The sequence below is a fragment of the Silurus aristotelis genome (genome assembly GCF_946808225.1).
Source record: "Silurus aristotelis genome assembly, chromosome: 18".
NCBI classification, from domain to species: Eukaryota; Metazoa; Chordata; class Actinopteri; order Siluriformes; family Siluridae; genus Silurus; species Silurus aristotelis.
In genome coordinates this window covers 14181962-14209789 of record NC_139591.1, presented here as the reverse complement: position 1 = coordinate 14209789, position 27828 = coordinate 14181962, and the positions used below count along the sequence as shown (strand labels likewise).

Sequence of the window (27828 nt, the reverse complement as noted above, 5' to 3'; positions counted from 1 at the left end):
ATGAAAATAATTATTTAAAAAAAGGAGAGGTAGCTGGTGATACCCTGGTGAAGGGAAAGAAATGATTTCGGGTTTTTTTGTATTTTTTTTTTTTTTTTTGGTGAATGTGCACTGACTGAGAAACAGCTTTCTTTATGCACATCCACTGGCTCGTGGAGAGGTTCTGAAGGAGAAAAAGTCGAATACAACAAAACAAGAATAATTTGCATGTTGTCCTAAATGGTCAAACTTTTTGAAATCAAAAGAACAGTGTGCAGAACAGTTTTCTAATAGAAAGAATAGAAAGAAGAATGTGTGTCTTCAGACACACATGATTTCCTGCAAAAAAAAATTTTGAAATCATATTTAAAGCAAAATGGCATTAAAACCAATTAAAATAAATGAAGAATGCACAAAACTCCTGCATAGAAACTTTTTTTAAAAAATGTAAGAAAAGATCAAATAAAGTCAGAAACTCCATTAGCACCATCCATACAACGTGTTAATTTGATGTTAATTAATATCTGATCACATAAAAAAACACGTATGACGACGTCCTACACTGCTCAAACTCTTATATATAAAATAAATAATAAATAAATTTCATACACTCTTACTTTACTGCGTTAAGGCTTGTTTAAAAAAAGAAAAAGAAAAACTCAATCTGTCACTAATCACGGCAATCTCATGGCTCTGAATCCAAAAGACGTTAAATCTACATATAAACAGCTATATAGAGAGCTCAAATCACTTGAAAACATTTGGAGCTCTTTCTATACATTTAGAGAGCTATAAAGTCTAAACTCAAGCCATTCACGGTACTGCACATTGCCCTTAAACCTGACCCGACGTTGCAAAAGAAATAAAATTAAAAAAAATCCACAAAAAGCACTGCGTTTTCCAAAAGTTTTCACTCCATTTCAGCTACAGCACATTCAAGCCCTTTTGCTGTGGCAAGACAGAGTTTAAAAAACTTTGTTTCATGGAAAACTTTGGTTTGAAATTTAAAATTTGAAACAAAACATCTAACCAAGTTAAAAACTACAACATAATACAAAAGCTTAAAATAAAATTTAAAAAATAAATAAATAAATAAACAAAAGAAATCTTCTGGGAGGCTTACAGTTGGTAAGGGGGGGATGGGGAGGGGGTGGTAATGCTCACTCATTCCGAGGGCTGGAGTTCAGAAAGTTTGCTGGGTCACACATTCACACAGTGCTGTCCTCTAGAAGAGGCTCAAAGTCCTCGTCGCTGCCCGGAAGCGGCATGATGGCATGCACTCCTGTCAGACTTCCGCTACTCTTCAGCTCCTGGGACGTCTTGGCACCCGCTGTCGGCTGTTCTTCGATGAACATTGCCACAATTAAGGCTGCCAATACCGTGCATGCACCCAGCAGGAAAGGGGGGCCTGGGATTGCCACCCGCTGGAAAAACAAATGATACACAAAGCGGGAAGTTTTTGATAAGATGGACACATTTTGAGTATACAGACATCAAGACTACATGCATCACCTGCTCTTTCCTGCACCCTTTTTATAGCCAGTCATGACAAGGCAAAATTTGTATTATCAGTTATCGATTCAACAACAGACATATCACAAATACACTATATGGACAAAAGTATGCAGACAAATGACCATTTTTGTATGTGCTTTCTGAACATTCCTTACCACATTTAGTCCCCATTTGCTGTGACAATAACCTCCAATCATCTCTGAAGATGTTCGTTTTGGCTGTAAAGATTTGTGCTCGTTTAGCCACAAGGGCATTAGTACAGTAGGTTGAGGACACCCAGGTTGCAGTCAGTGTTCCAATTCATCAAAAAGGTGTACAATAAAGTTACGATCAGAGCTCTGTAGCAGGCCAGTCAAGATCTTTCACTTCAACTCATGTACACCATATCTTCATGGAGCTCACTTTTTGCACAGGGTCATTGTTTTGCTGGAAAAGGTTTTAGTCTCCAAATGAAAATGTAATGCTATTGCAAGTCATCCGACACAATTGTGTGCATCCAACCTTGTGGTAACAGTTTGGAAAAGTCAGATCCCAATGCTTGTATCCATATAGTGTATATTTATTAGTTGGGTTTTTTTGTTGTTGTTAATTGTTCGTTTTAATTTACGAATGACAGGAAAGATTTACAAAATCCTCTTTAGTAACACAAACATGTTCAGCTGGTTATATCTAACTATTCATGTAACTATTTTACAAAACTTAACACACTTCTTAAAACATAGAATGCTCTTTTAAGCAGATCTCGTTGCCTGCTGCCCTAAACACGTCAATCAAGAACATCAACCATCAACACATCAACCAAAAAGCCGTCGGATTTAATGCGTTTCATCAGCTGGATTCATCAACATGTACGCATGAAGTACAAGATGTCAGGAATCACTGACAAAACACACATATTACAAATAATAATATAATATAATAATATAAAAAAGATCAAATTCAAGTATTTTAAGGACAAATGGTCAACCTAAAAACATGAATCCCTTTAAAACGATAAAACTAATCGAGAAGCACAACCTCCAGTCATTTTTCTATTTTGTCCATGTTGCAATTTTTGAAAGGATATCACTCAAAGCTTACAAGAAATTCCTAATTTGGATAAGTGATTTTTAGATTTAATAACATGGCAGTGAATTTATACACATTCAGATGATAGAATTATATTTCATATAAAAACGAAAGTTCGGAGCAGATATTCAGATCAGTGGAGTTATCAGCAAAATTTCAGAAGCAAGAAATTCAATTCTAACAAACAGGTTTACATTCTTGGCTACGAATTTATGAATAACATTGCTTTTATCTTCAGAGAAAGAGAATAGCCTTTAAGCCAATCAACATAAACGTGCGTGTGTTTACGTAGGTTAATACAGCAGCCATCTGTCAATGTGCAACAGTAGAGCTTTACAAATGACCTGTATTTGAACCAGCGTTGACATAAAAAAAAAAAAAGTAGCGTGAACAATGAAGACAAGCAGCTCTCAGGTGAAGGGCTACAGGATAAGTAAATTAATCAACAACTTCTTTCAGCTGATCCCGTCAGGGGTCGCCAAGGCGGATCATCTGTCTCCACGCTACCCTGTCCCCTAAATCATCCCTCTCTTCCAAACCAACTACCTGCATGTCTTCCCTCAGCACATCCATAAACCTTCTCCTTGGCCTTCCTCTTTTCCCTGACGGGAGCAGCTGCTGAAAGTTGTTGTTGTTAAATTTACGTATCCTGTAGCATTTCACCTGAAAGCTGCTTGACTTCATTGTTCACGCTACTTTTTTTTTTTGTCAACGCTGGTTCAAATACAGGTTATTTGTAAAGCTCTATAGCAGGACTCAACACAGTCCTATAAACTTTCCCTTTCAGTCTCGCAGATACCCTTCTATCGCAAATCACTCCTGCCACTCTTCTCCACCCACTCCACCCTGCCTGCACTCTTTTCTTCACTTCCCTAGCATACTCTCCATTACTTTGCACTGTTGACCCCAGGTACCTAAACTCCTCCACCTTCTACACTTCTTCTCATTTCACCACTTCACTTCCCTCCCCCTCATTCACACACATGTACTCTGTCTTACTCCTATGTTCATTCCCCTTCTCTCCAGCACATACCTCCACCTTTCCAGGCTTTTCTCAACCCGCTTCCTACTCTTACCACAAATCACAATATTATCAGCAAACATCATAGTCCAGGGAGACTCCTGTCTGACCTCATCTGTCAACCTTTCCATCACCACTGCAAACAGGAAAGGGCTCAGAGCTGATTCTTGATGCAATCCCACCCCACCTTGAACCAGTCTGTCATTTCTACTGCACACTTTACTGCTGTCACACTGTCTTCATGTCCTGCACCACCCTCACATACTTCTCTGACACACCTGACGACCTCATACAGTACCACAACTCCTCTCTCAGCCACCCTGTCATACGCTTTCTCTAAATCCACAAACACACAATGCAACAACTTCTGACCTTCTCTATACTTCTCCATCAACATTCTCAAAGCAAATATTGCATCTGTAGTGCTCTTCTTCAGCATGAAACCATACTGCTGCTCACAGATGGTCACCTCTTCTCTCAGCCTGGTGTGACTAATCAACTTAACTCCCCTGTAGTTACTGCAGGTCTGCACATCTCCCTTATTCTTAAAGATCGGTACCAGCACACTCTTTCGCCAGTCCTCAGGCATCCTTTTACCATCAAACTCCACTGCCATCTCTCCTAATCATCTCCATGCTTCTACCGGTATGTCATCTGGTCCTACTGACTTTCCACTCTTCATTCTCTTAATCGCTGCTCTTACTTCCTCCTTACTAATCCTATCTACATCCTGCTTCACCATCTCCATACCATCCAATCTTTTCTCTCTCTCATTTTCCTCATTTATCATCTGCTCAAAATACTCCCTCCATCTTCTCAACACACTCTCCTCACTAGTCAACACATTTCCATCTCCATCCTTTATTGTTTTAACTTGCAGCACATCCATCCCTCTGCCTGGCCAATCGGTACAAATTATTTTCTCCTTCCTTAGTGTCCAACTTCTTATACAGCCTCATACATATGCCTGTTCCTTGACTTTTGCTACATCTCTCTTCATCTGCTGGTGCATCTTCTTGTACTCCTGCCTACATTTCTCATCTCTCTGTCCATCCTAATTCTGTTTCACCAACTACTTTCTCCTTATGCTCTCCTGTACTTCCTCATTCAACCACCACGTCTCTTTATTTTATTTCTCTTTTCAGCTGTCACACCAAGTACTTTTCTAGCTGTCTCCCTTATTACTTCTATAGTTGCCCAATCATCCAGCACCTCTTCACCACCACCAAGCCCCTGTCTGACCTCTGCCCTGAATCTCACACTACAGTCTTTCTCCTTCAGTTTCCACTATCTTATCCTTTATTCAGTCCTCACTCTCCTCCTCATCTTAATCACCTCCAATAAGCAAATTATATAAAAATATAAACACCCAACTATATATACATTTTCCATGCAACTTAGACATGGGCCTTTTTCTTGGTCAGAGGACTACGTAACATGTTTTATGATATTTGTCCATTTGAATCCTCAGTGTTTGGTGCCTTGCTAGCCTCCATTTACACGCAATCAACATGGACATCAAAATGTGCTTTTCTTTTTGAAATATCTGCTTTGAGAGAACGCTGTGAAGCACTGACCTCACTGGGAGTCTGAAGAGGGATGTTGTAGTCTGTCTGGATCGGAGCTATTCCACTCAGCTCCACGTCAAAAAGGAAGAAGATGAAGCCGTAGAGAGCCGGACCCAAGCCGTTACATAGGCCTCGGATGCCTGTGATCATTCCTTGCACTAGCCCTGATAAAAAAAAAAAAAACTTGAAGTGAGTTCTGGACTTTATTTTTACCCTATTCAAAGCTATGAGGTAATGCAAAATGTGCTTGTTTTTTTTTGTTTATTAGAATAAAGAACATGGCTAAGGAAGTGCAGAGTCACCTTGTTGATCTGGATCAGCACTACGAGATACAAGTGCACTCACTGCAGGAAAGGTGATGCTGGACATGGCTGCCACGGCTCCGGCTGCCCACATCATCCTAAACAGTCACGCACAAAAAAAGCATGCCGACTTTAATGTGTCAAACACGCAACCTTTACTCTGAGGCACAAAATACATGCAATGATTGATTGGAACGTGTTACTCAGTGTATGATTGTTCTGCAAAAGAATAATACACCAAATGGATAAAATAATGTTAACACTTGACCATAAGGTTTGTGTGTGCTTTTTTAATTTCCTATTGCTGAAACAGTCCCCATGTGCTGTTATTATAAGCTCCATTCTTCAGGGAAGATGTTTCACGAGATTTTGGAGTGCGATTGTGAAGATTAATGCTCATTAAGCTACGAGAGCATTAGTAAAGGCTGATGAACGGTTAGAAGATCTGGGGGTGCAATCAATGTTTTAATTCATCACAAATGTGGTAGGGTTGAGGTCAAAGCTCTAAAGCAGGCCTCTCAGGATCTTGTACTCTAAACAATTCAAGGCATATCTTAATAGAGGTGGTTTTGTGCACAGAGTCACTCTCAATCTGGAAAAAGTTTGTGTCTCCTAGTAAAAGTGAAAGGGAAATCTTTGTTATTCTATCCAAAATTTTGTGCCTTCAAATTTTGGTAACTAGTCTGGGAAAGAACTTCATATGGCTGGAAAAAAAGTTGTCCTAATACTTTTGTTTTTTAAGTACCAGAGTCTAATTTAGTGAGAGATAACATCAAATGTTATTTTATCATAATTAAATGACATACTCCTTTCATTCCTTTTCTCGATTTTAAATCCGCCATTTCAAAGACAGCATGTATGACTCACCATGGTTCAGATCCGAAGCCATACCACGCCAGCTGGAGGATCTGGAATCCGAGGCCCAGCAGAACCGTGTTCTTGTTCCCAATGGTTCTCATTAGCAGCGTGAGAAAAAGCGTCTGTCAGGAGGTCACACACAAACGGCAGTTTAACACATCATGAAAGCTTACAGGTGTTTAGCGTGTCATTAATGCTCTCTCTGGAGGTCCAAGTGAAAATTATTGCTATTTTTATTTTTATTATTGCTATTATTACTATAGTGTCCCTCAATGTGAGTTTGGATAAAACATGCCTAAAAAAATTTATATTAAAAACATTACAATACACTGTGGATAAATATTATGTGGATAAATATTTACCCCCCACCCCGACTGTGTTGACATAAGTATTAACCCTGTTGCCAAGCGACGACAAAATTAGTCAGTATCAGGATATGATGCTCATTAATGACTTTAATGCAAATCAAATAAAATTCCAGTTCCAGGCTGTAACACTAAACAATAAAAAATTGTAAATCATGTACATTATAAATCCTGTGACACTTTGTGTAAAGCTTGCAAAATACAGATGTCTAATAAAATTTAATTTTGTTCTGCAACATTTTTTAAGCTGTGCTTTGGGGGGAAATGCCTAGATGATGGGCTTTAATATTAATGCATTCTCAAGTTATTCAAACAGATTTCTCCCCGTGTGCCGTAACTTAGTTATGACACTCCGATCGTTTGTCTGCATGCTGAGTCAGAGTTTACCTTTGTGCAAAATCAGTGAACACAATTCAATTACCACTTCAGCTTATTGAAGAGGGACTCTTCTCAGACAACGAAGCAATGCACAAACCTTCACCCACATGTAAAAAATTCTCCTTAGTGAAGTACCTGGGCCACAATGGAGAGGATCCCCACCACTCCGATGAACACGGCGATTGTAGTGGGTGAGAAGTTAATGACCTGTGATATAAGAGAAAAAGGCGTGCAGCTGCGTCAATGCTTGCGGGGAAAAATCAAACCACTTCCATTTTGACAAATAATAGCCTGAAGAAAAACTATGTAAATTAGTAGAAGCAGCGTCTGATGTGAGTGCATCAGTTAACAGGCCTAAATCCTGTAAAAAAAAAAAAAATCTATACTGCCATTAAAAAACCATGTACACCCCAAAAGGTGAATGAGAAAGTGAGTGCACGTGCATGAGTGAGAGGAATAAGGGTTTCCTTCCCAAGATCTGTAAAACCGAACTTAAGCCAATCGAAGGCAATAGCTGTAGCAATTGTGTTTTCATCATGCGTTCAAATAGCTAAATAGAAAATGTTTGGTATAGATATGACAGATACTGTGGTACAACATTCATCCACTATCTATTGGGTTGAAACTTTTGAATCCTCAAATTAATTGTATAGAGCCAGTAGCAAATTGTAGAAATATATATATTTATTTTTCATATTGTTTGAATATACTGGCTAACAAAGATAAAAGAAAATCAAAGACAGAAAAACACAAAAAAAAAGTGGCAAGTCCAAAAGAAAACATATGATCCATGCTGAAATTAGTTTCCAGAATGCATGAAACTTCAGAAGTACTTAGGCTACAAAAAAAAAGACTGTTTTGGTTTTCGCTCCTGCAGAACAGAATTGCAGAAACCACTCAACTCAAAACTAGAAATCTTTTTTTCAATTTTTCCAGTCTATTTTGTGTGATTGTGTGTTAACTGTAGCTTTAAATTTCCTGGTCCTCTGTTCTATCTCATGTATTGATTGGCTGGTGAAAGATACACTGCATGGACAAAATGTTTGTGGACACTTAAGCAGAAGATGTGTGTGCTTTTTGAATATCCTATTCTACATTTAGTCTCCATTTTCTGGAAGATGTTCCACTAGGTGGTGGAGTGTTTCCTGTGGAGATTAGTGTTCATACAGCTAATTTATGTTCAACAGGGTGGAAAACAAAGGTGTTCAATAGGGTTTAAGGTCAGAGCTCTATAGAAGGCTACTCAAGAGCTTTCCCTCTAAACCATATCTACATGAAGCTTGCTTTGTGCACAGAGAACCACAGATGGCTGGAAAATCAGGTGTCCCAATACTTGTCCATAAAGTGTAAATAGAAAACATGTATCTCTCTGTCTCCATGTCTAGCAGAAGCATTCTTCAGCTCAAACACATGCATTAACCTGGATTAGACATTTATTTAAATCGTTTGAAAGCTCCCACCTCAACTACCCCCCCCCCCCCCCCCAGCAAAGTAATACAATTCAAAGAAACACCCTGACACGCACCTGTCGTAAATACAGGAAAAAGCTGGAATACTGGCCGGCCTCGGGTAAGTATGACAGAAACACTGTGATGCAGATGAGTAGCACAGTTGTGTCCTTCCCCACTTTCCTCAGAGACTGCAACGAAAGTACAAATTATTACACAACACCCAAATCATGTCTGATATGCCCTGGTGAAGAAAACGGCACAATCACTGTTACAGCAAACCATTTAAAAACTTCAAACAACTAGAGGATATTTAAGAGAATTCCAGTTCAATTGCAATAACACTCAAGTTATTGCATAATCTCATCTGCAAATATCTATCATATGCAAGTCATAAAAGCTTGAATCGCTGTGGTCATAGTTCATACAATTTTATTATTATTATTATTATCTGAATTATCCATGACCGTTGGCTATAGGATCTTAAAACCTCCCTGTAACACTCGAGCATTTAACCTTGACTACTGCTCTTCTGTACAGCCAGAATCATCACATCACAGGAGGAACTAATTTTAGCCTGAGTGATGCTACGACACTCTCCGAAGGTCAAATGACAAAAAGGAAAACATCACTCTTTGAAAACACCAATTCCATAATCACAAAATCCTAACAGCAGAAGTATAGATTTCTCTGCATTAGAATAATAAAAACATTTTCATACTTTCTATCAATTGTAATAGTTGTGTTTATGGTTGTCATCACACTGTAGTAGCTATAAACAAAAAGAATTGTGACTGGCTACATTACAGATTTAGTCTCCTCCGTGCATAATGTTCTTACTAGCGACTTTGTAAACTCAGCACACGTCCTATACATTCCAATGACGATGTTTATATTTACAGCGAATGGATCTGCCTGCTCCCAGGAGATCGGCGCTCCCCAGGTGTTTAGCCTCATCTTTTCGGGTAAAGACTCAGGAACGGCCAGCAGAATGAAGCATATATCTGCCAGTGCGATAAGCGTAGCCACCAGGACCACCAGGTTATCCCCGTAGTTCGCTGAGAGATAAGCTCCGATCGCAGGGCTCGTCACCAAACTTGCTGCAAACGTGGCCGACACCTACACCAGAAGCATGGGAGAATTAAGCTATGTAAAAAAAAATTCTAAACATAATATAGATGCTCCTTTAATAAACAGTGTTACTAGTAGTATCATGTCAGTATCAGGTACCAGTTCACACCCACTAGAGGTAATAAAGATAAAATAGGTTGACTCAATTGCTTACAAGTCCATATGCAGTGCTCCTCTCTCGCTCCTCGGTGACGTCTGCGACATAGGCGAAGATGACCGAGAAGGTGACCGAGAAAGCCCCAGACACAGAGATCATAGCAAAGTACCACCTAAAAATTCAAAGCAAGCAAGCTTTTTATATAAAGTAACCTAACATTCAGTTATTTAAATACATATACAGCAGAGTAATGAACAGTGCAAGAACAACCAGGAAAATAAAATAAAGATAAAATATAAAGAAAAGAAAAAAGAACACACAAGATATATTTTAAATGCTTTACCGAAAGATTCTATTTTTAGCCTGTGTAGTATTAAAAGTATTAAAGCCAAGTTATCAGTAGGTGCCATAACTCTTGCGACACTAATGACTAAGGGGGACAAAAATGAGCAATTACAGAATTATTTTAAATACATAAAGTATTGATATTGTAAAGAATACAGGATGGTTAAACCGGCTGTTGCACTATAATATAAAAATTACAAACCCGTCAGACAATTAGCATTAGTTTAGACGATTAGACTAGTCTACACTGAAAACATAATAGTGGTGGGAGACTCAGCACAGACTACGTTAAAGAAAATTTGCTTAATTAATTGAGTCTGTAAAGGTAAATTAAATCAGATTGTGGTCTGTCATTTTGAAGGTTGTAACCAGAAAAAAAATAATAATAATAGGTCCAAATCCAAAGACAGTCAGATCTGTCAGAAAAAAAAAAATCAGGAATTGACAAAGAGAACAAGATAGAGAGACACATACCAGGGGCTGAGTCTCATCAGAGGGATGGGTGCACAGGTGAAAAACACTGTCACCAGCAGAAAAGATCTCCTGCCCCAGACATCTGATAACGCGCCGATTAATGGGGCGCTCATGAAAGACAGCAAACCCTGGTGACACAAATCACTTTTTAAGCCAACAAGAGCACCCAAGAGATAGCAGCTAAAAAATAATTCACACACTTCACCCTCACCTTTACTCCTTGAATGAGGCCATTCATCAGGAACGTGTGCTGTGGGAATGTTTCATGTAGAACCTAAACCCAAACAGGAGCTTATCAATAGCGTGAACAAGCATGAGCTAAAACTGAAGACACTCAGCAGAGAACGGAGACTTACGGTAAGCATTGGTGTGGTGAGCAGCCCCCATGCAAAAAACTCCAAAAAGATGACCACCACTGCATGGTACACACTCGGCTTCCCGATTCCTTGCTGCATCTGAATAACAAAAAGATGACAAATAATAAATATATGTTAGCCAGGAAAAACTTCTACTAAAAGAGCAGTAGTTGTGATTAACATAAAAACAACAGTAACACGAGACACAGTCTGATCATTCCAGTCAAGCGGAAAAGGACCTACGTGGCAGTCCTGCATGGTGTCAAAACAGAACAATGACAGGCAATTATGTGCATTATAGGAAACCAAAGACTATTCATAAAAAAAAAAAAAATCCGGAACCACCATCTTTTGTGTGGCGTCTCTTCAGGAATGCAGCACTTACTGTACATTAGTTAATGTCAGTGAAATAAACAAAATAGACATGCTGTAAAAATTACCATAACACAAAAAAAAAGAAAAAGGAAAATACAAATTAAAAAAAATTATAAAAAATAAATAAATAAATGAAATATATATATATATATATATATATATATATATATATATATATATATATATATATATAAAATGTATACACACACACAGTAATCCCCGCTTTACCTCGGTTCGAATCTCGCGGCATGGTTTATCGCAGAATTGCATTTGCCACATAACTAATTTTCCCGGTCTCTCACGGATAGCACCATAGACTTAAAAACAAATAGGGAATTGTTTTTATGGAGTTTTATGTTGAAATAATAAATAAATGTATAAATAATAAATGTATTACTAAAAATATAATTATTAATTATAAAATTATTTAAAATGGTAATACAGTACAGTACTGTATACATAAAATAGCATTTCTGGGGTGGTTTCCGTTTATCGTTGATTTTTGTTTATCGGGTTTTGGAACGTAACACACACACAATATATATATATATATATATATATATATATATCATATATATATACCATATTTTTCTAGTGTAGCAGAAGGTGGTTGTGTTCATGTTAAAGACTAAAAATTTTTAACTGCAATTAAATACATTTTTATATGATTATATTTTAGTTGATTAGCCCATCAATTACTCAGATGCTGTATTTAAATGTGTAAAGCAATAAAAGGTGTAAACTGACAAACTAACATGTTGATTATTTTTAACATTTAAATCATTTGTACATACATCATTTCAGTTATACAGCAATTGAGGGTAAAGGGCCAAGCTTAGGCACCCTGATTGGTGACACCCTTAATAGTGCTGGGATTTGAACCCATGACATCCTGCTCAGTAGTCCAACATTTTATCCCCTGAGCTACCACTTCCCCTGATTATTATCAATACATATGTCTGTAGCAGGACTGCAATCTGCAGGACCTGTACACTTCCAGGACCCTGAAGCTGGCAGCTAGGATTGTGTCACTCCCCTCTGGCAGGAGGATGCAATCCATCAGGACCAAAGCCTTACGCCACAAAAAAAGGTTCTTAAAACATAAAAAAATTACATTAATGAAAATTTACAATAGCGCACACAACCAAGACTACTATACTGCAACCCTGCACCTTTGGATTTATTTGGAAAATAGTCATCGTATTTATTACTTTATTATTTTATTTTCCTTGTTTTTATATGTTTTTTATTTTAGATTTTTACATGACCAGCATACCTGGACAAATTCCTTGTACTTGTAACCCATGATACTTAATAAAGCTGAATGAGGAACAAAGGGGGGGGGGGTGCTTATCTGACTCACTATTAAAGAGAAAGCTGATTATATCTATTAGTGAGTAATCTGTTAAATAAAATAGGTTGAATATGTGAAAATTGCATGCAGACATTGTAATAAACATGACTGTAAGAGCTGAAATTGGGAAATGATTAAAAACGATCGGTTCCATAAAACGAGTCGTTCATGAATCAGGCATCGCGCTGCTTGTTACGTAACCCTGTGTTCTGCTACCACCAGTGTTAATGCGCGTAGGCAGGAAATACAATGTCTAACACAATGTATTGTATTAAAAGCCTTCAAATATTCATTTCTGTCATAACAACGACATGAAAACAATGTTTTTCACAATTACACCATATGAAAACAATGTTTTATTTACATTTTGTTCTAATGTCCCAAACACTTGACAGCTAATAAATCAGCCAAGGGGATGAATCATATTTAATTTTGCCATTATATCTAGTTAGTTATCAAACAACTAACCTGATTTGGGGGGGAAGGGAGCTTTTATACAAATATGTCTTTTTATATATTCACAGATATTTATTTATATTCCATCCTAGTTAGGATGGAGGAAAGACTCAGCCTCATATTTCACCCAATCCGTATTCCGACAACTCCCGCCTCCCCTTATATGATTGGCTAGTGTTTTATCGGTACATTTCCGCTGATTGGATAGCTCAGTTTTCTGTCAGAGTGCTGACGGCTCTTATTAGTCAAGTGGGCGGGTTTTTTCTGAAAACAGGTAGGAAGAGCTAAAGCGCCAACTAGACAAATTCATCTTTCAGCTAGCTAGCAAACGAGCTAAGCGGTTTAGCTCAGATTCCAATTTATTTAATGTTAGTACCCAATATCAAATAAACGCATAGTAAGGTTAATAAAACCATTTTTTATTCGCTTACCGGGTTGCTGTCATCGTTCATTATTATTCTCTTGACCAGCAGGACGTGGTTAGTCCGTTTCGGTTCTTTCGGCCCAGCCTGGGCCATCTCTTCACACCTTATCTGAGAGACATAAAAGCCATGTTGGGTGCATATCTTCTCTCCTCCGGCTCCTTCCAGGATTTCCTCCGGGTTTGGCCTCTCTAGGCTTCTCTATCAAAAATTCACACGAGTGTCCCGTTTCCAGCTGTAAAATGGAAGATGGTTGCAGGAACGTTAGCCCAGCAGCGGAAGTCCAGGTTATTTTAATCCTGATTTTTCCTCCCCCAGTGGAGAGGATTATTATTGTTAGAAACAGCACCACCGTGTGACCACGTTTAATGCTGCACTCCGAAATCAGTCATGGCATTGGAAGGCATAGGGTGGCAGCAGTCAGCCTTATGTACGCTTGACCACCACAGTTTTTTAGGGGAGGTTGTAGCGCAGTAGTTAAGGCTCTGGGTTGCTAAGCTGCCACTTTTTGGGCCCATGTGCAAGACCCCTAACCCTCTGTGCTCCATGGGTGCTGTAACACGGATGGCATTGCGCTCTGACCCCAGCTTTACGCTGGTATAAAGTATGCGAAAATAAAAATTTCACTGTGCTGCAATGTATATGTGACAAATAAAAAAAGCATCTAGTTTCCACTCTCACTAATTTTATTGTGTCATATGAACAACTTTATCAAGTCACCTCAACTAGGCTTTATCGTAATTTCAATCATACACAGTACAAAGTCGCAGACTGCCAGGGCTAGCTAGGCCTTCTCTGCTTGCCTAAACTCTCATCAGAATCACTGAATTCGGTTTCAATATATTTTTTGTCCATGAATGTATATAAATTATTCCCAATAGTCTATTATCTTCATTTTATAGCATTTCTCTAAGTTTATGTTAGAGTTTCTGATTGGATAAAAACTCTAACCTAATTTGCCTTCATTTTCTCAATTAATTAGAAGTCCCTAAGAAAACTGTAATGCATGGAAAAAATGCACGGTGCAGGGTGCAGGGTGGTCGCTTTATGAAGTAAATATTGATGCTTCTGCTAGAGATGATGTATACAGGCAGCACTGCTGTGGCTGCAGTGAAAGGAGACTTGTTGAATTGTTTTGATTGGGTTTTTTGCTGTTAGTAATGCCATTCGTTCTAGCTGCATGAGATAGCTGTCTGTGATGCAATGCTCTGTTATTCTGAGTTATTGTATAAAACTAATGGTTTCTATAGCCGTGGCATCATAGTGATGGTATTAAGAGGTGGATTGATTCAGGTAGGACACCACTGAAGGCCTATGTGTGAAATGCACAGCCCACCACTGACATTGCAGTACACAGTAAAATGAAACAATGTTTCCCCAGGACGTAGGTGCATAAGACAACATGAAACACAAAACTAACTGGGGCACAACATAAAGTGCATGTGGTGCTTTTTCTGTGCATTACTGTTTTCCTTTCGATTTAAAATTAAGGCAAATTGTGTGTTTTTATTCAAAATCTACAGGAAACTAAGGCATATGGGAAAGTATAAATGGTTCATGAAAAAAACTGTTTTGGCTGACCTTTACTCATGAAGTCCAGCTTTCCTTGAAAAGAAAATCTAAATCTGCCATCAAATATATTTCTTCTCCTCTATCAGCCATTGTGGAAGAAAAAACACACAAATATATTTCATCCTATGCAGTTCACTACTATCCAATCAAAGAACATGAAAATGTTGACATTATTGTATGCCTGCTACATGACCCCAGAGTCACCGACTCACAATCTGATTGGTTAAAGTAACAACCTTCATGTGACATGTACTTTACACTACAGGTGCCCACACTACTGATTGTGAAGGCGCTTGGCAGATTTTTACCCTACCCTTAATGTGACAGCCGACATCTGATTGGATAGAAACTCTCACCTAAACAAACACCCCTTGAAGTAGCACAACCGAGAGAAAAGCTATGAAATTAAGAGAAGAGATTATTGAACATAATTGAATACAAATTCATGAAAAAAAATATTTATATTAAAAGGTGTCAATGATTCTAAGAATGTTTTAGGCCAGTAGAGAAGGCCTTGCTGACCAAAACGGCCCACCACTGCTTAATACTATCAATTATGATGGTGGTGGGCTTGCAATTGTACTGATGGTGTGTTGAAACACTGCAATTGGTTCTCCATTTCATCTATTTCTATGAGAACAATTCAATTTAGTACTGTTTAATTGCCAAAACAGTGGCCACACTCTTGACAGCAATTTCCTGCACTCAAATTTAGAGTTAAAGTGTCACTAATGATTACACTCTGACATTGACATTATTGAAAAGAATGTCATGATGATAGATGATTTTCTGTCATTATTTTATTTTAACTATCATATCTGAGTCAAACTATCAGAATACAACAGTTACATTTTATTTGTATTTTTAGATGTTATTATGCCATGTGTTAGACTGGGAAGAGGCTTTAAAAACCTCAGAAGATTAACTAAAAAAATTGTAACTCTCCTTCTTCTTGTTCTGCTTCTACTTCAACTACTATCAACCGCATCGAAACCCTAATAATCACCTGGAATTGTATCGCAATCAGCTTTACAAACACTGTAGCAATCAACAAGAAACTTCTAGCTGGGATATAATAAAAAAAATCGCCAGCAGCACCTTACCAACTGCACAGGATTCTCTTGCAAACATCCAGCATCATTCTAGAAGCATGACTGTAACTCTTATAACTGTGATACGAAATGTCACAGCCACACAGAAACCACAAAGCAAAACCCTATTTAACCACTTTTGAGTTTTTATTTTTACAATGCATTAAATGTGCTTTAAAGTAAAAAAAAAAATTTCTAACCATAACTTTTTATCATTTTAACATTTAGTGCCTATTTTGTGGACATTTAGTGTCTCACCACCTCACAAAAGTTTAGTTCTTATCAACATGGTACAAATTAGTACTTCTGTACCTTTATTTGTACACTGATCAGTGAGAATCTGGTGCAATTTAGGTTGTGGCATAAATGTTACCAGAGCTTCGAATAATCTTCTCAGTGAACACCTGTTCACAGGATGAGTGCACAAGTTTGTTTACTTCCATTACTAGGCGACGAGTTTCCTCATCTTACAGCTGGATGAATGTGTTTCTACAAGCCTCCAGGATCTGGCTAGACATGGTTGTGGTTTTCATTTGCCTTCTACTCTCTCCACCTTTTAGACATTAAGCAAGTTTGTGATCAACAGAAGTCATTTAGTGACTGAAATGGCCCTAGCAAGTGGACACTGGGTTGAAAAGGTGATCGGAGGAATTCCACCTAGCCAAAGGTGAGAGACTCTTGATACTCCTAATGCAACTTTAAATACAAAGCAAGGCAGCTATACACCAACTTATTTGCTCTTTTACCTTTTTAGAGCTGGTCATGCCGTTGCAGTCGCAGGAAGCATTGCTTTCTTGCATGGAGGCATCTCAAACATGAACTCCAATGTGTGTAACATAGACAGATTAAAGTTTAAGAGAAAGAAATGCTTGAGATGGCATCTATTAGTTGTACTAATCTTAATGTTGTATTTATTTATTTTTGCCCGCTTTAGGAAGCGCTGCCAAAATATTTCAATGATTTCTATATGCTTACTGGTAAGCTTGTGAGAAAAATCCTATTTGTATTGTAATTCATTCAATAATATAAATACATACAGAAAATATATCATATAAGAATGCAATTTTTTAATTAAATTAACAAACAAACAAATAAATATAAATAAATAAATGGTAATTGTGGACTTGTAATTGTTTTCTATGGGTTTACATATTTAAAATTGGTGATTGGTATCATTAATGTCCTAATTATTAATGAACATATCTTTTTTTTGTAAGTTACATCTTCCTGTATAACTTGGGAGATGATGCCTCAGAATGGAGTTGTACCGAATGCAAGAGAAGGACACACACTTTGGTGAGAAATGATCTGATTCTATTTTTTAACATGTTAGAGATTCAAACTGACTCTTCTTTACAGTGTTGTCAAAGGGAAACTGTACTTATTCGGAGGCTCCTGCGATCCTGAAGCAAAAGAATGTCTCCCAGGTGTCTATTGCTTTGATGTTGGTAAGCAACTATTTTATCTGTGATGATTCAGCTTGCAGTATCAGTATACAGTAATCACAAGTCCCTAAGCACAGTCCAGGAGAACACAATTTCTGGGTATTTAGTTGAAACAGACAAATAATTTATCTTCCGGAAAAAAAAAAGTATAGTTTCATTGTTACATAGTACTTTTTTCCCCCAAATAAATGAAACTCATATAAGAAGTTCTTTAGAATTGTTTGCACTTTTATTTTAGCATATTAACATTACATTACATAACTTTTTTTTTTTTAAATACATGTTTAAATATAATTTTTTTACATAAAAATGTACTAATTTCAAATTCTTGTTAGGTATCCAAATCTTACCACTTTTGAAGGTTGTGTTAAAATTTTACAGCTTTAACTGAATGGTTTACGTATAGTATATTATATAAAATGGATGGATATGCTGTGTATTTACACTAGATGGATAGCAATGCCTCTGAATCTTACATCGTTGTTTGTATAACAACTCCAACTCATAAAAGATGATCCTTACCAAAGAAAAAATGCACAGTTCTCTGTTCTGTGATATTTATTTAATATTTATGGAAGCAGTCTATCGAAGCCATCAGTATGTTTTCTGATATTGGAAAATCTTTGCATTAATCTACAATTTTTGGTTTCTGAGTACAGCATTCTTTTACTTAAATAAAAGTACATATATCCTGCTTAATTATTTCTCCAGTAGAATTACTTCTTTTACAATTGTTCCTGATGACAGTGACAAAAGTACTCGCTTTTGAATGGACATCTGTACCAAAATCTTTGAGAATTATATTTAGATAATTTAATAATTTATTTCAATTCTCTCTTTTCCCGCACATCAGACCATTTTTAAGGAGAGTTTTTACAGAGTTTTTAGTTTAACACACACACACACACACACACACACACACACACACACACACACACACACCCTTACTGAACCCTTACTCCACACAAACTCTCTTCAGAACCGTGGGGTTACATTCATGGACTTGTGATAGGTTCTCATTTAATGCATTTGACGTTTTCAATTTAAAGGGAGGATATTTTTCTAAAATGTAGTGAAGACAAAAAAAAGATTTATGCATTAAATGTTGTGAAGTGAACGTTTCCCAAAATGAAAATACACTAATTAAGTCCAGACATTTGATTAATGTACTTAAGTACAGTAATTAAGTAAAAGGACATGAGCACTCAATAATATAGCTGGTGAACAAAAGTTGGTGATAGAAAAACAGTTTATACAGTAGCTGCTATTATGTAAAACAACCACAATATTACTATTAATAAGTAATAACGATTTATAGTTAGACATGTAATGCGCCATGTTTAATTACTCGCTCAGTTACATTACGATGGGAGAAGCTGGACGTTGGAGGTGTGGCTCTGAAAACTCTCAGACACAGTTCAGCAGCTTTAGGGGATAATATCTATGTCTACGGAGGAATTGTGGATGGAACACCTACAGATGACCTGATGATGTTCAATACAGGTTAGCAACATCCTGATAGACAGGGATGCATGTCTAATACTATAGGCATTTTACTGTATTAGGCCCAAATAAATTAGTTACAGTATAATAGATGAAATATGCAGCTTATTGTAAATATAATTTATTAATTTATAATTTACTATCTCAGAAATTTTGCTTAAGTTACAACACTATGAGTATGAGTTTTAATTGTTATGTGTTTTGCCAAGGACATTTTTACTAAACACTTTCTTTAAATGTGTTTTAGTGTCAATGATGTGGACACCTATCAAAACAAGTGGTACTCCACCATCTGCAAGGTAACATCTTCATTTTTAACATAAGGGCTAGGAACAAAGATTAATTGCTGTTAAAAAAAAAAAAAAGAAATGGATATTTATTTATTAATTTATTTATATATTTACTAACTGTACTTTTCCTTGTCACTGTGGTAGTACAACGAAGTGTACACAGTGTAATTAGAGCATAAATGTTTTACATAATCTACAAGTAGTCTACCTGTAAAGTTACAAAGGTTAATTCTTTGTACAATTAATATGCAGAATATAAAAGTAATTTAAGCTCTGCTCTTAGAACAGGTGTACCCTGCTTTGAATGACAAGAAACAAAAATAAAAACAATAAACACTGCTAAAATAAACACAGCACTTTCCATGATGATTTATTACTCGTGATAGTGATGAAACTTAATGCAGAATTAGTAAACTGGATGCATAAACAGAATTCTCTATAAAGCTTTGAACGTATAAAAGTTTGAAAGTCATTCCAAAGTAAAATAGGATGGTGGTGCTATTAAACAACCTCATAAAACGATATGAGCTGAAAGATTGAAAAGAGCTTTAAAAGACAACATGACTGTCCTTGTAAGCATGTTAACTCTACATAAAACACTGCCGAATCTGTTCGGGGAACCTTCTATGCATGGATGGGGATAGAGAAGGGTAGACTCAAGGAGTAAAAATAATAATTCATGTAATATTCTGTGCAGTTGGTAACAGATTAAGACAGAACTTGCCAAAAAGCTGCTTTAAAGCTTTACTCTAACTATGAAATACTATTTATGGTCTAATAATTATAAAGCATATTTATTAAAGATACAAAGCACCCTAGCAACAAAGAATTACTATGATTTCTGGCAGTTCCATTCATATCAAATGCAACCAAATTGTTTTTGTTAAAAGATTCTGTTATGCTTAGAGGAAAAAGATTTTGATGTGAGGGAATATTTGGTGGCAGTACAGCATATGCAGGCTGTTGCCATGGTGCATTGGTTAGCAGGGATCATTTTCTTCAGCGACCTCATTTGAAAACGGAGCCGTCTATTTTTCATCAGGGCCTTTTTGTCTGGATTTGGCTCAGGGAGGTAGTTCCTGCATTCAGCCTTTCCTGCTACATTCATGCAAACTCTGAGATGAGTGTTCTTTTTCCTAGATATAACCACACATGTGCTGTAGTCAATGAGGAGATCTTCTTGTTTGGGGGATGTAAAGCAGATGGATCCTACTACAAAGACATTTATGTGCTGAATATAGGTAAATTGCTTTATTTTGTGAACATAATTCAGCACTGCTCAATAATTACCAGGAGCTATTTTTATCTTTGCCACATAAAACAGTGTAATCATGCATCTGTTTGATTAGCATCATCTGGAGCTGCCTCTACTCTTAGTGACTTATTTTTTTCTGCTTTTGATGGTCCACACGGATGCCTCAGATTAGGTGTATCGAGCTCTGTTTTTGGGAACAGGCCACTTTAAAATTAACAAAAACAAAAATCTGTTTGATAGATTGTAGCATAATAATTATTAATTGTGTTAATTTATCAGTATTTGTCTGAATAATTTAGTCTCATTGCCCATACAATATGGAATACATTTACATTTGAGGCATTTAGAAGACGCCCTTGTCCAGAGCGATGTTCAAAAGAGCTTTGAGTCTCTAACAATTGATAGATCTACATATGGTACATTATATTAAAACGTAAGATAAATCAGTCTACAACTTTTTTTAACAAAGCAAATTTGGAAAGTGCTAGTTTAAGTGTTTTAGGAAGAGGTAGGTCTTTACCGTCACTTGAAGACAGCCAGGGACTCTGTTATTCAGACATCTAGAGGAAGTTCATTCCACCACCTCGGTGCCAGAACAGAGAAGAGCCTTGAAGTATACTTACCTCTTATCCTGAGAGAAGGTGGTACCAGTCAAGCAGTGCTGGAGGATCTCAGGCAGCGTGGTGTGGTAAGGTCTCTGAGGTCAAATGGGGATGGTCCATTTTTGGCCTTGTAGGCAAGCATCAGTGTTTTGAATCTAAGACGTGCAACTACTGGAAGTCAGTGGAGGGAGCGCAGCAGTGGGGTGGTGTGGAAGAACTTGGGCAGGTTGAACACAAGTCGCTCAGCTGCGTTTGGATCATTTGCAGTGGACAAATAGTGTTCAGAGGAAGACCTGCCAGCAGAGAGTTGCAGTAGTCCAGTCTCGAAATGACAAGAGCCCGAACAAGCACCTGGGCAGCCTGTGTGGACAGAAATGTTTGAATCCTTCATATGTTGTAGAAAAGAAATCGACAAGAACGAGCCACATTAGCAACACGTAAAGAGAAATACAGTTGATTGTCCATGATCACTCCAAGGTTGAGGAGAGCAGAGAGTCATGAAGAGTTATTCTGAGATCTTGACCTGGAGATTAATCACCTGGGCATACAAAACACATGAATAGATCCTATAAAAGAAAGATAATTTCTTTCTTTCATTATGTCCTTATAAGAATATATGAAAAGGTTCAAGTGTATGTGAAGGTTTTTCACACCCTTTGAACTTAATAAACTAAATTTGGAAATATGTCATAAATCTACACATAATTGCATATAATATTTAACTTTGTGTTAAAACTAATACAGTTTGCAAATATATTTACAAATTAAAAACAATAAAAGTAGTGGTTGCATAAGTATTTGTCCCCCACAGCTATGAAACAACTAATGTAAACAGACAGGCATGTGTTAGATTTTTCGCTTGCTAATAAACAATCCCATATCATTAGTGCACTTTGCCCTGATTGGCGGAGATGTATTAGAATTAAAGTTTGTTTTTAATTTGTTTATATATAAATACCTTTTATCTAATTGCTTTCTGTTAATATAAATTATTATACATATAAAACATTAAATGGCATGTCCTGTTCATGGAATAGCCACATTTTTTCCCATTGTGATGCTTATCAACTACGGCTGATTTAGCGCAGTGGTTGTTTGTAGCTAATATTAACATTAATTCTACGGGGGGTTCTAAGTTTTGAATGGCTGCCACAGGGGCGATGTAGTCGCGTCGTTTTTCCGGAAACGTTTAGTTGGTATATTGTGTAATAAAATCGGTTAATTCTTTTTGAATAACCCTCTTATTCCCAATATACTTCTACAGCACAACCTTCAAAAACTCTGTGTATGTGATAAAAATTAAAGCAGAACATTTATTTTCCTTCTAAAGAGACCCTAACATGGCAGAAAACTGAGGTAAAGGGCGAGTCACCGCTCTCCTGTGCAGGTCAGACCTTCACCACTCACCATGACAAGGTCAGCAATACAGTCTAAAGCCACTAATTGTATAAAAGGTCTGCCTTTCTTTGCTCTAGTGATGGAAGCTTTATACTGATGAGTGACATTTTGTGTATCACAGGATATTTATTTGTTTGGTGGAGCGATAAAAAGTTCAGATGGGAAAATATCATCGATAAATGAAATTCACAAGCTGAGCCTGGGTAAATCCTAATACACTTTTTTTTGTATTTGAATTTAAGAATTTGAGAATTTCATTAAATGTTCACTTAAAAATGTTTCTATAAAAATATCATTGTGAAAGAAAATCACTGGCAAACATAAAACCATGCGCCTTACATTTACAATGAATGTAAGTTTAACAAAAGAACAAACAACATTGTAATTATAAAATTATCATACAATTATACTAGAATTGTATTAATTATAGTCAGTAATGACTATACATGTGGGAGAAATGTGAAACATGACATGAGATGTATAAAATCTACATTGTTTGTACAGTATGTGAAGTTTGTGTTGAGGGCTCTAATAGTAACACAATTAACTCCTTTCTGTTTTATCAGCAAAAATGAAATGGAAGGTACCTCTGTATGTGGGAATTCCTCCGGCTCGACGTCACGGCCATGCAGCTTTTATTATTCACAGTCACGTATGTGTTTGTGTTTGTGTGTGTGTGTGTGTGTGTGTGTGTGTGTGTGTGTGTGTGTGTGTGTGTAATTTTATTGGAAAATATTACAATAACATTACACACGTCCACACTGAGTGCAATGAAGACAATGCAGACTCCTTAATTTGCTGTGGCGACTGCCATTTATTATTAATATTTCATTTAGAAATTGATGACAGGTCATGCTTTTTAACCTTATATACCTTCATTTCATATCGAGACTCGATCGTCGTTATTATTCAGTGATAGCAGAAACAAACTGTTCTCTCACTAGATTTTTTTTTAAAAATACAAAAAAAAACCCAGAATGCATATGTCCTAAAGACTTCATACTGACCCTTGTGAAGTACTGATACTGGAGACTCATGTAATTACTGTTAAATAAACGCTTCCTTTCAGAGAGCATCACAGTTTTACTATGTTTAAACAATTTGACTTTTTTTTTTAAATATAAAACCTTTTTTAATCCACATATTATTAGGCTTTGATTAGGTTTCTATTCTAAACAAGCTGTTACTATTGATTTAACCATGCAAGTTTATTAAAGCAAGTGCTGTTACAGAAGATTAATCATCACATTCTTGACATTTTGACCAGTCAGATTCCAGAATTCAACAGCAGTGGGATATAATTTAGAATATTATGATCCATTAGTTTCATCTCACTTTCTCCTAGCCTCTAAATTTTTGATCCGAAACAATGGCTATTCGGCTTACCATATACTGTATGTGTGGTTTGTTTTAGATGTACGTGTTTGGAGGAAAAAATGAAGTACAGGAATTCAATGACCTGAAGATAATGAGATTAATTAACCCATCAGAGAGACAGCCTGGTAAAACAGTTACACCTTTTAGATGTTCAAAGATGAGATAGACAACAAAATCTTCAAAAAGACAACTTCTTTATCTGTATCTGTTACAGTCATGAAGGAGATTCTGTCTGAATTTGGCCTTCAGGGTGTCAGTAACAGGTGGGTGCCTTTACATTTAGACAACGCTGAACTGAGTCAAATTGAAAAAGAAAGCTCTTTAATAATTCGTCATTAGAATTGAAACTGTACCCGAGCTTCCCTTTCATCCAAAAAAGTTTCATTCTCAGTTTCACGTGAGATGGTTTCTGTTATGTAAATCGACTGCACATGTTTCTCCATTCAGCTTTGTGCCGACAAAGGTTCCCAATGTAAGGTATGAGCTGAGTGAGACACCATTAGTCGTGAAGGCCGAGAGAACAGAGTCAGCACAGGTGACTTGCACATAAAACAGACATGAATTAAGTTAACAGATTATTTCTTGATATTCTTTAAATCAGATGATACATGATGTATGGCAGTCTAGTATAAATTGGAAAAATTGTGAACCAAAATTGGGTTTTCTGCTTATATTATACTTTGATTTTAAATAAATCTTGTTTTGGTTGTCCATCTGTTGAAGGATGTGGAACACCTTGCTAGCAAGTGTTCTTTTCTTTCCTTACAATTTGGTCAAATGGTTTGAAAGTTACACATCATAATGTAATAGACATACTGGTAATTCAGTTTGTTCGCAGCTGTCAAAAAAAAATCAATCAACAAACAAAGAAGAGAAATATACACTTCTTAAACTTTAAATGGCCTAATTAGCAGATATTCATAGCAATATCTTTATTCCACAGAATTGTCTGAATAAGTCACTGATTAGTTCAGTACAGAGGTACAGAAGAAGAAAAAAATTCAGAAGATGAGGACTTTACCTCGGGTGATGAGACTTTGGCAGTAGTATAGTTTTTTATATATATAGAAAAATATCTATATATTTTTTTATAAATATATAAAAACTGACACTCGTGATTTTTATTTCAGGTGGGGTTTTTCTGTATTTCCAATCAAATTTAGGTTTAGATCTTCAATAAAAAAAAATATTTAAAAAACTATATGTTAGATATTAAACTTGTGATGTGATTTCCTAAGCTTCCATACATATCGCCTCCTCGATTTTTTCACCATATGCTAATTTATTCAATACTGAATCTGCACATTTCTAATTTTAAACTGTGACCAATCTGAATGGGTGATTTGATGAGTCACATCATTCACTTATCATGTTTTAAAATAATATCGCTTATATGGCAGGATTTTGTCAGCCTTTTTTCTGTCTAGCCCACAGCTTATCAAGATTTTGCAATGGTTCGAGGTGAAGCAATGGCCCTGATTCAAAAAGCTTTTGCCATTTTAGACGAACAGTTCTGTAAATTAGACAGGTATGGAACTGATACAAATACACACTCTGAAACCTTACATCAGAAAAGTTAATCTCGTGATTTATCCACAGATGGTGAAGAAGACACATTTAGTGATGTTTGAGTAATCACTGATTTTGTTAAAAGCTTCATCTGGGTGCCAGACTAGCCCAGGATTAATATAAATGTCCTCCTGCACCAGACTGTGCAGATAAATCAACTCCTTTCTTTTTTCTCGCCAGAGAAAAGTCTGATCTTTCAGAAGCAGTGGAAGCTCTGCGTTGTGAGAGACAGGCCATCAATGAGTACCACCAGAAACAGAGCCAGGTGTGTTTATTTTATGACCACATCCTGATCCACTTTATTTGTGGCTCTGGATTTGGTCATGGATTTATTAGCACAGGATACACAAGCTAAGGTCAAACCATTGAGCTTAGAGGAAAAGAAATAGCTTTAAACAGCTTAACTTTTTTAAGATTCTTAAACAGATGTGTGGTGTTTGAGAACCTTCGAAAACACTGAGCGTTTGCGGTTCTGGTTTAACAGGAAATTCAGGAAATGCTAGCGAGACATCGACTTCAAAATGAGGCTTGGCTACAAGCTCGGGCTGAAGAGAACGACAAGGAGAGGAAAGAGCTCTGCAAACTCAGGGTGTGTGACCGCAAAAATAGTGACACACCACACACTGTCCTTTTGCTATTTATATATTCAAGTGTCTGACTAGGACAGTAAAGCCACATATATAATCATTTATATTCTCCAATCAAATAGTTTAGTCAAAAACTTAAAAAATAGTTCATATTTTCTTATTACATGCAAAATGTTTAAAGTAATTTCTTGTGATCATACATATTTGTTTCTGCAATATTTTGATCACATTTAAATATATTAAGATGGGAGCATTATTGCGTTCGGGCTGTTTTGTGTTTTTTAGTCTATGGGCACTTTAAAAGGTTAATTATAAGGATATTAATTAGGAAAAAACTGGGTTGCCTTGGTCATATGGGTACAAATGAAAAGTTGCATCATGTGACATCCTAAGATGATACATATTGCTGTTATACCATGGCTTCTCTCATAGACCCGCTCGTATATTACAGTATATACAAAATACAGTACTACTGGATCTTGATATGTTTAATTATCAAAATACCACTCCTTGCATGTGTTAGTCTTTTTGTATGTTCTAGAGCTGACCATAAGTGAACAAAGCACAGGGAAAGATGGACCTAGTAATAAATGATTACAGTCCAGAAGACATAATCTCAAAGGATTAGCCATCACTACCAATTGTTTCCAGAAGGAAAACATAAATTTCCATTATACTAGTCTAGTTCAGACTAAGCTATACATTTCAATATGGTGGCACAACAATAATGCAAAGTCGGTCATCAATTCTGTGCAGGAGGAAGTGCTCCTTGAGCAGGAGAAGCTGAAAGAAGAGCAGTGCAACATCCAAAAACGCAGCGAGCACCTCCTGTCCATTATGCAGCAGTTCAAAGGCATGTGAAAACACTGTCTCTATGGCAACAGAAAGGAGGGGAGAGGGGGGCCCAGAGTATTTTTTTGTTTTCCATCACACTTCTTCAAAGTCAAAGCGTGCTTGCTCGTGAACCATGACGTCTATTTGGACCACTGCAGAAAATGCAGATGCTGATAGTATATTTGCATAATTACCTTTTAGCATCTTTTCTACAGAGTGACAGGAGGCATTATGTAAATAAAAACAAGCAAAGCAAGCAAGAAATATGCAGACGTTTAGAAATGAGACCCTGAAGGGATAAATACCAAAAATATGAAGAAATCTCAATTGTTTTTAAATTATATTTTTATTTATATAAATTGCTTTAACCTTACATACAAAGCTGATTTTTTTTCTTTGTTGTCATGATCAGAGGAATTGCATTAAAAACACTAATTTTCGATAATGCAAGAAAGAAATATGGTTACTTTGAAAATATAATTAAACTTTATTCAATGAATCCTGGATTATTTCAGTAAATATAATAAAAGTTTAGGCATTCCTGTCAGTAGGCTCAACCTTTCTCTTTTAATCATTTTGCAATTCTTTTTATTCTGCTACCAGTATCATAACTGTCTTGAAATGTCTTCTGGAAACAATTCTGGGCTAAATAACATTTAACATTATTGTTATCAGTGCTGTTAATATTTTCACACTTAAAACATTTGTTAAACTATGTATTAAACATGGGAATCAAAATCAGTAGTGTTTCCAATCATTGGGTAGCAAAGATTGGGTGGGAGTTTGGGGGGAA

At 36.6% G+C, this 27828-nt stretch overlaps 2 protein-coding genes and 1 long non-coding RNA gene across 4 annotated transcripts in view; 1 reads left to right on the top strand and 2 right to left on the bottom strand.

The window, feature by feature from the left end:
• LOC310741514 overlaps nucleotides 1-27828 on the bottom strand; it is a 128920-nt gene that overhangs the window by 30220 nt on the left and 70872 nt on the right. The gene's annotated exons all lie outside the window — the stretch shown is intronic.
• Nucleotides 402-13834, bottom strand: mfsd14ba (major facilitator superfamily domain containing 14Ba). The gene is made up of 12 exons (XM_083568261.1): nucleotides 13522-13834; nucleotides 10906-11004; nucleotides 10761-10823; nucleotides 10550-10677; nucleotides 9788-9902; nucleotides 9403-9621; nucleotides 8580-8693; nucleotides 7190-7261; nucleotides 6321-6433; nucleotides 5454-5551; nucleotides 5161-5315; nucleotides 402-1403 (listed from the first exon to the last, which is right to left on the bottom strand). Exons 1-12 carry the CDS (start codon nucleotides 13606-13608, stop codon nucleotides 1188-1190), a joined length of 1479 nt encoding a protein of 492 aa, XP_083424387.1. The 5' UTR covers nucleotides 13609-13834; the 3' UTR covers nucleotides 402-1187.
• LOC310741299 lies at nucleotides 16527-27773 on the top strand. Of its 2 annotated transcripts, XM_083568943.1 has the most exons (18): nucleotides 16530-16842; nucleotides 16930-17002; nucleotides 17110-17152; nucleotides 17393-17471; nucleotides 17535-17623; nucleotides 18977-19123; nucleotides 19371-19422; nucleotides 20554-20654; nucleotides 22601-22686; nucleotides 22790-22871; nucleotides 23235-23320; nucleotides 24083-24170; nucleotides 24260-24308; nucleotides 24493-24580; nucleotides 25473-25573; nucleotides 25795-25879; nucleotides 26099-26203; nucleotides 26958-27773. In XM_083568943.1, the coding sequence occupies exons 1-18, from the start codon at nucleotides 16781-16783 to the stop codon at nucleotides 27060-27062; spliced, it is 1521 nt and encodes a 506-aa protein (XP_083425069.1). In that variant the 5' UTR covers nucleotides 16530-16780; the 3' UTR covers nucleotides 27063-27773. The 2 variants fall into 2 exon arrangements, with proteins under 2 accessions (XP_083425070.1, XP_083425069.1); XM_083568944.1 differs by lacking the exon at nucleotides 26099-26203 and having other exon boundaries at nucleotides 16527-16842.

Bases quoted from the DNA above. Each gene is read 5' to 3' on its own strand.
- mfsd14ba (XM_083568261.1), bottom strand. From the start codon at position 13,608: ATGGCCCAGGCTGGGCCGAAAGAACCGAAACGGACTAACCACGTCCTG. The intron at 10,824-10,905 runs GTAAGTCTCCGT...GTTTGGGTTTAG, and splicing joins TCACCACACCAATGCTTACC to GTTCTACATGAAACATTCCC. The intron at 9,903-10,549 runs GTATGTGTCTCT...TTGAATTTTTAG, and splicing joins CTGATGAGACTCAGCCCCTG to GTGGTACTTTGCTATGATCT.
- LOC310741299 (XM_083568943.1), top strand. From the start codon at position 16,781: ATGGCCCTAGCAAGTGGACACTGGGTTGAAAAGGTGATCGGAGGAATT. The intron at 24,581-25,472 runs GTGACTTGCACA...TTTTCTGTCTAG, and splicing joins AGAGAACAGAGTCAGCACAG to CCCACAGCTTATCAAGATTT. The intron at 25,574-25,794 runs GTATGGAACTGA...TTTTCTCGCCAG, and splicing joins CAGTTCTGTAAATTAGACAG to AGAAAAGTCTGATCTTTCAG.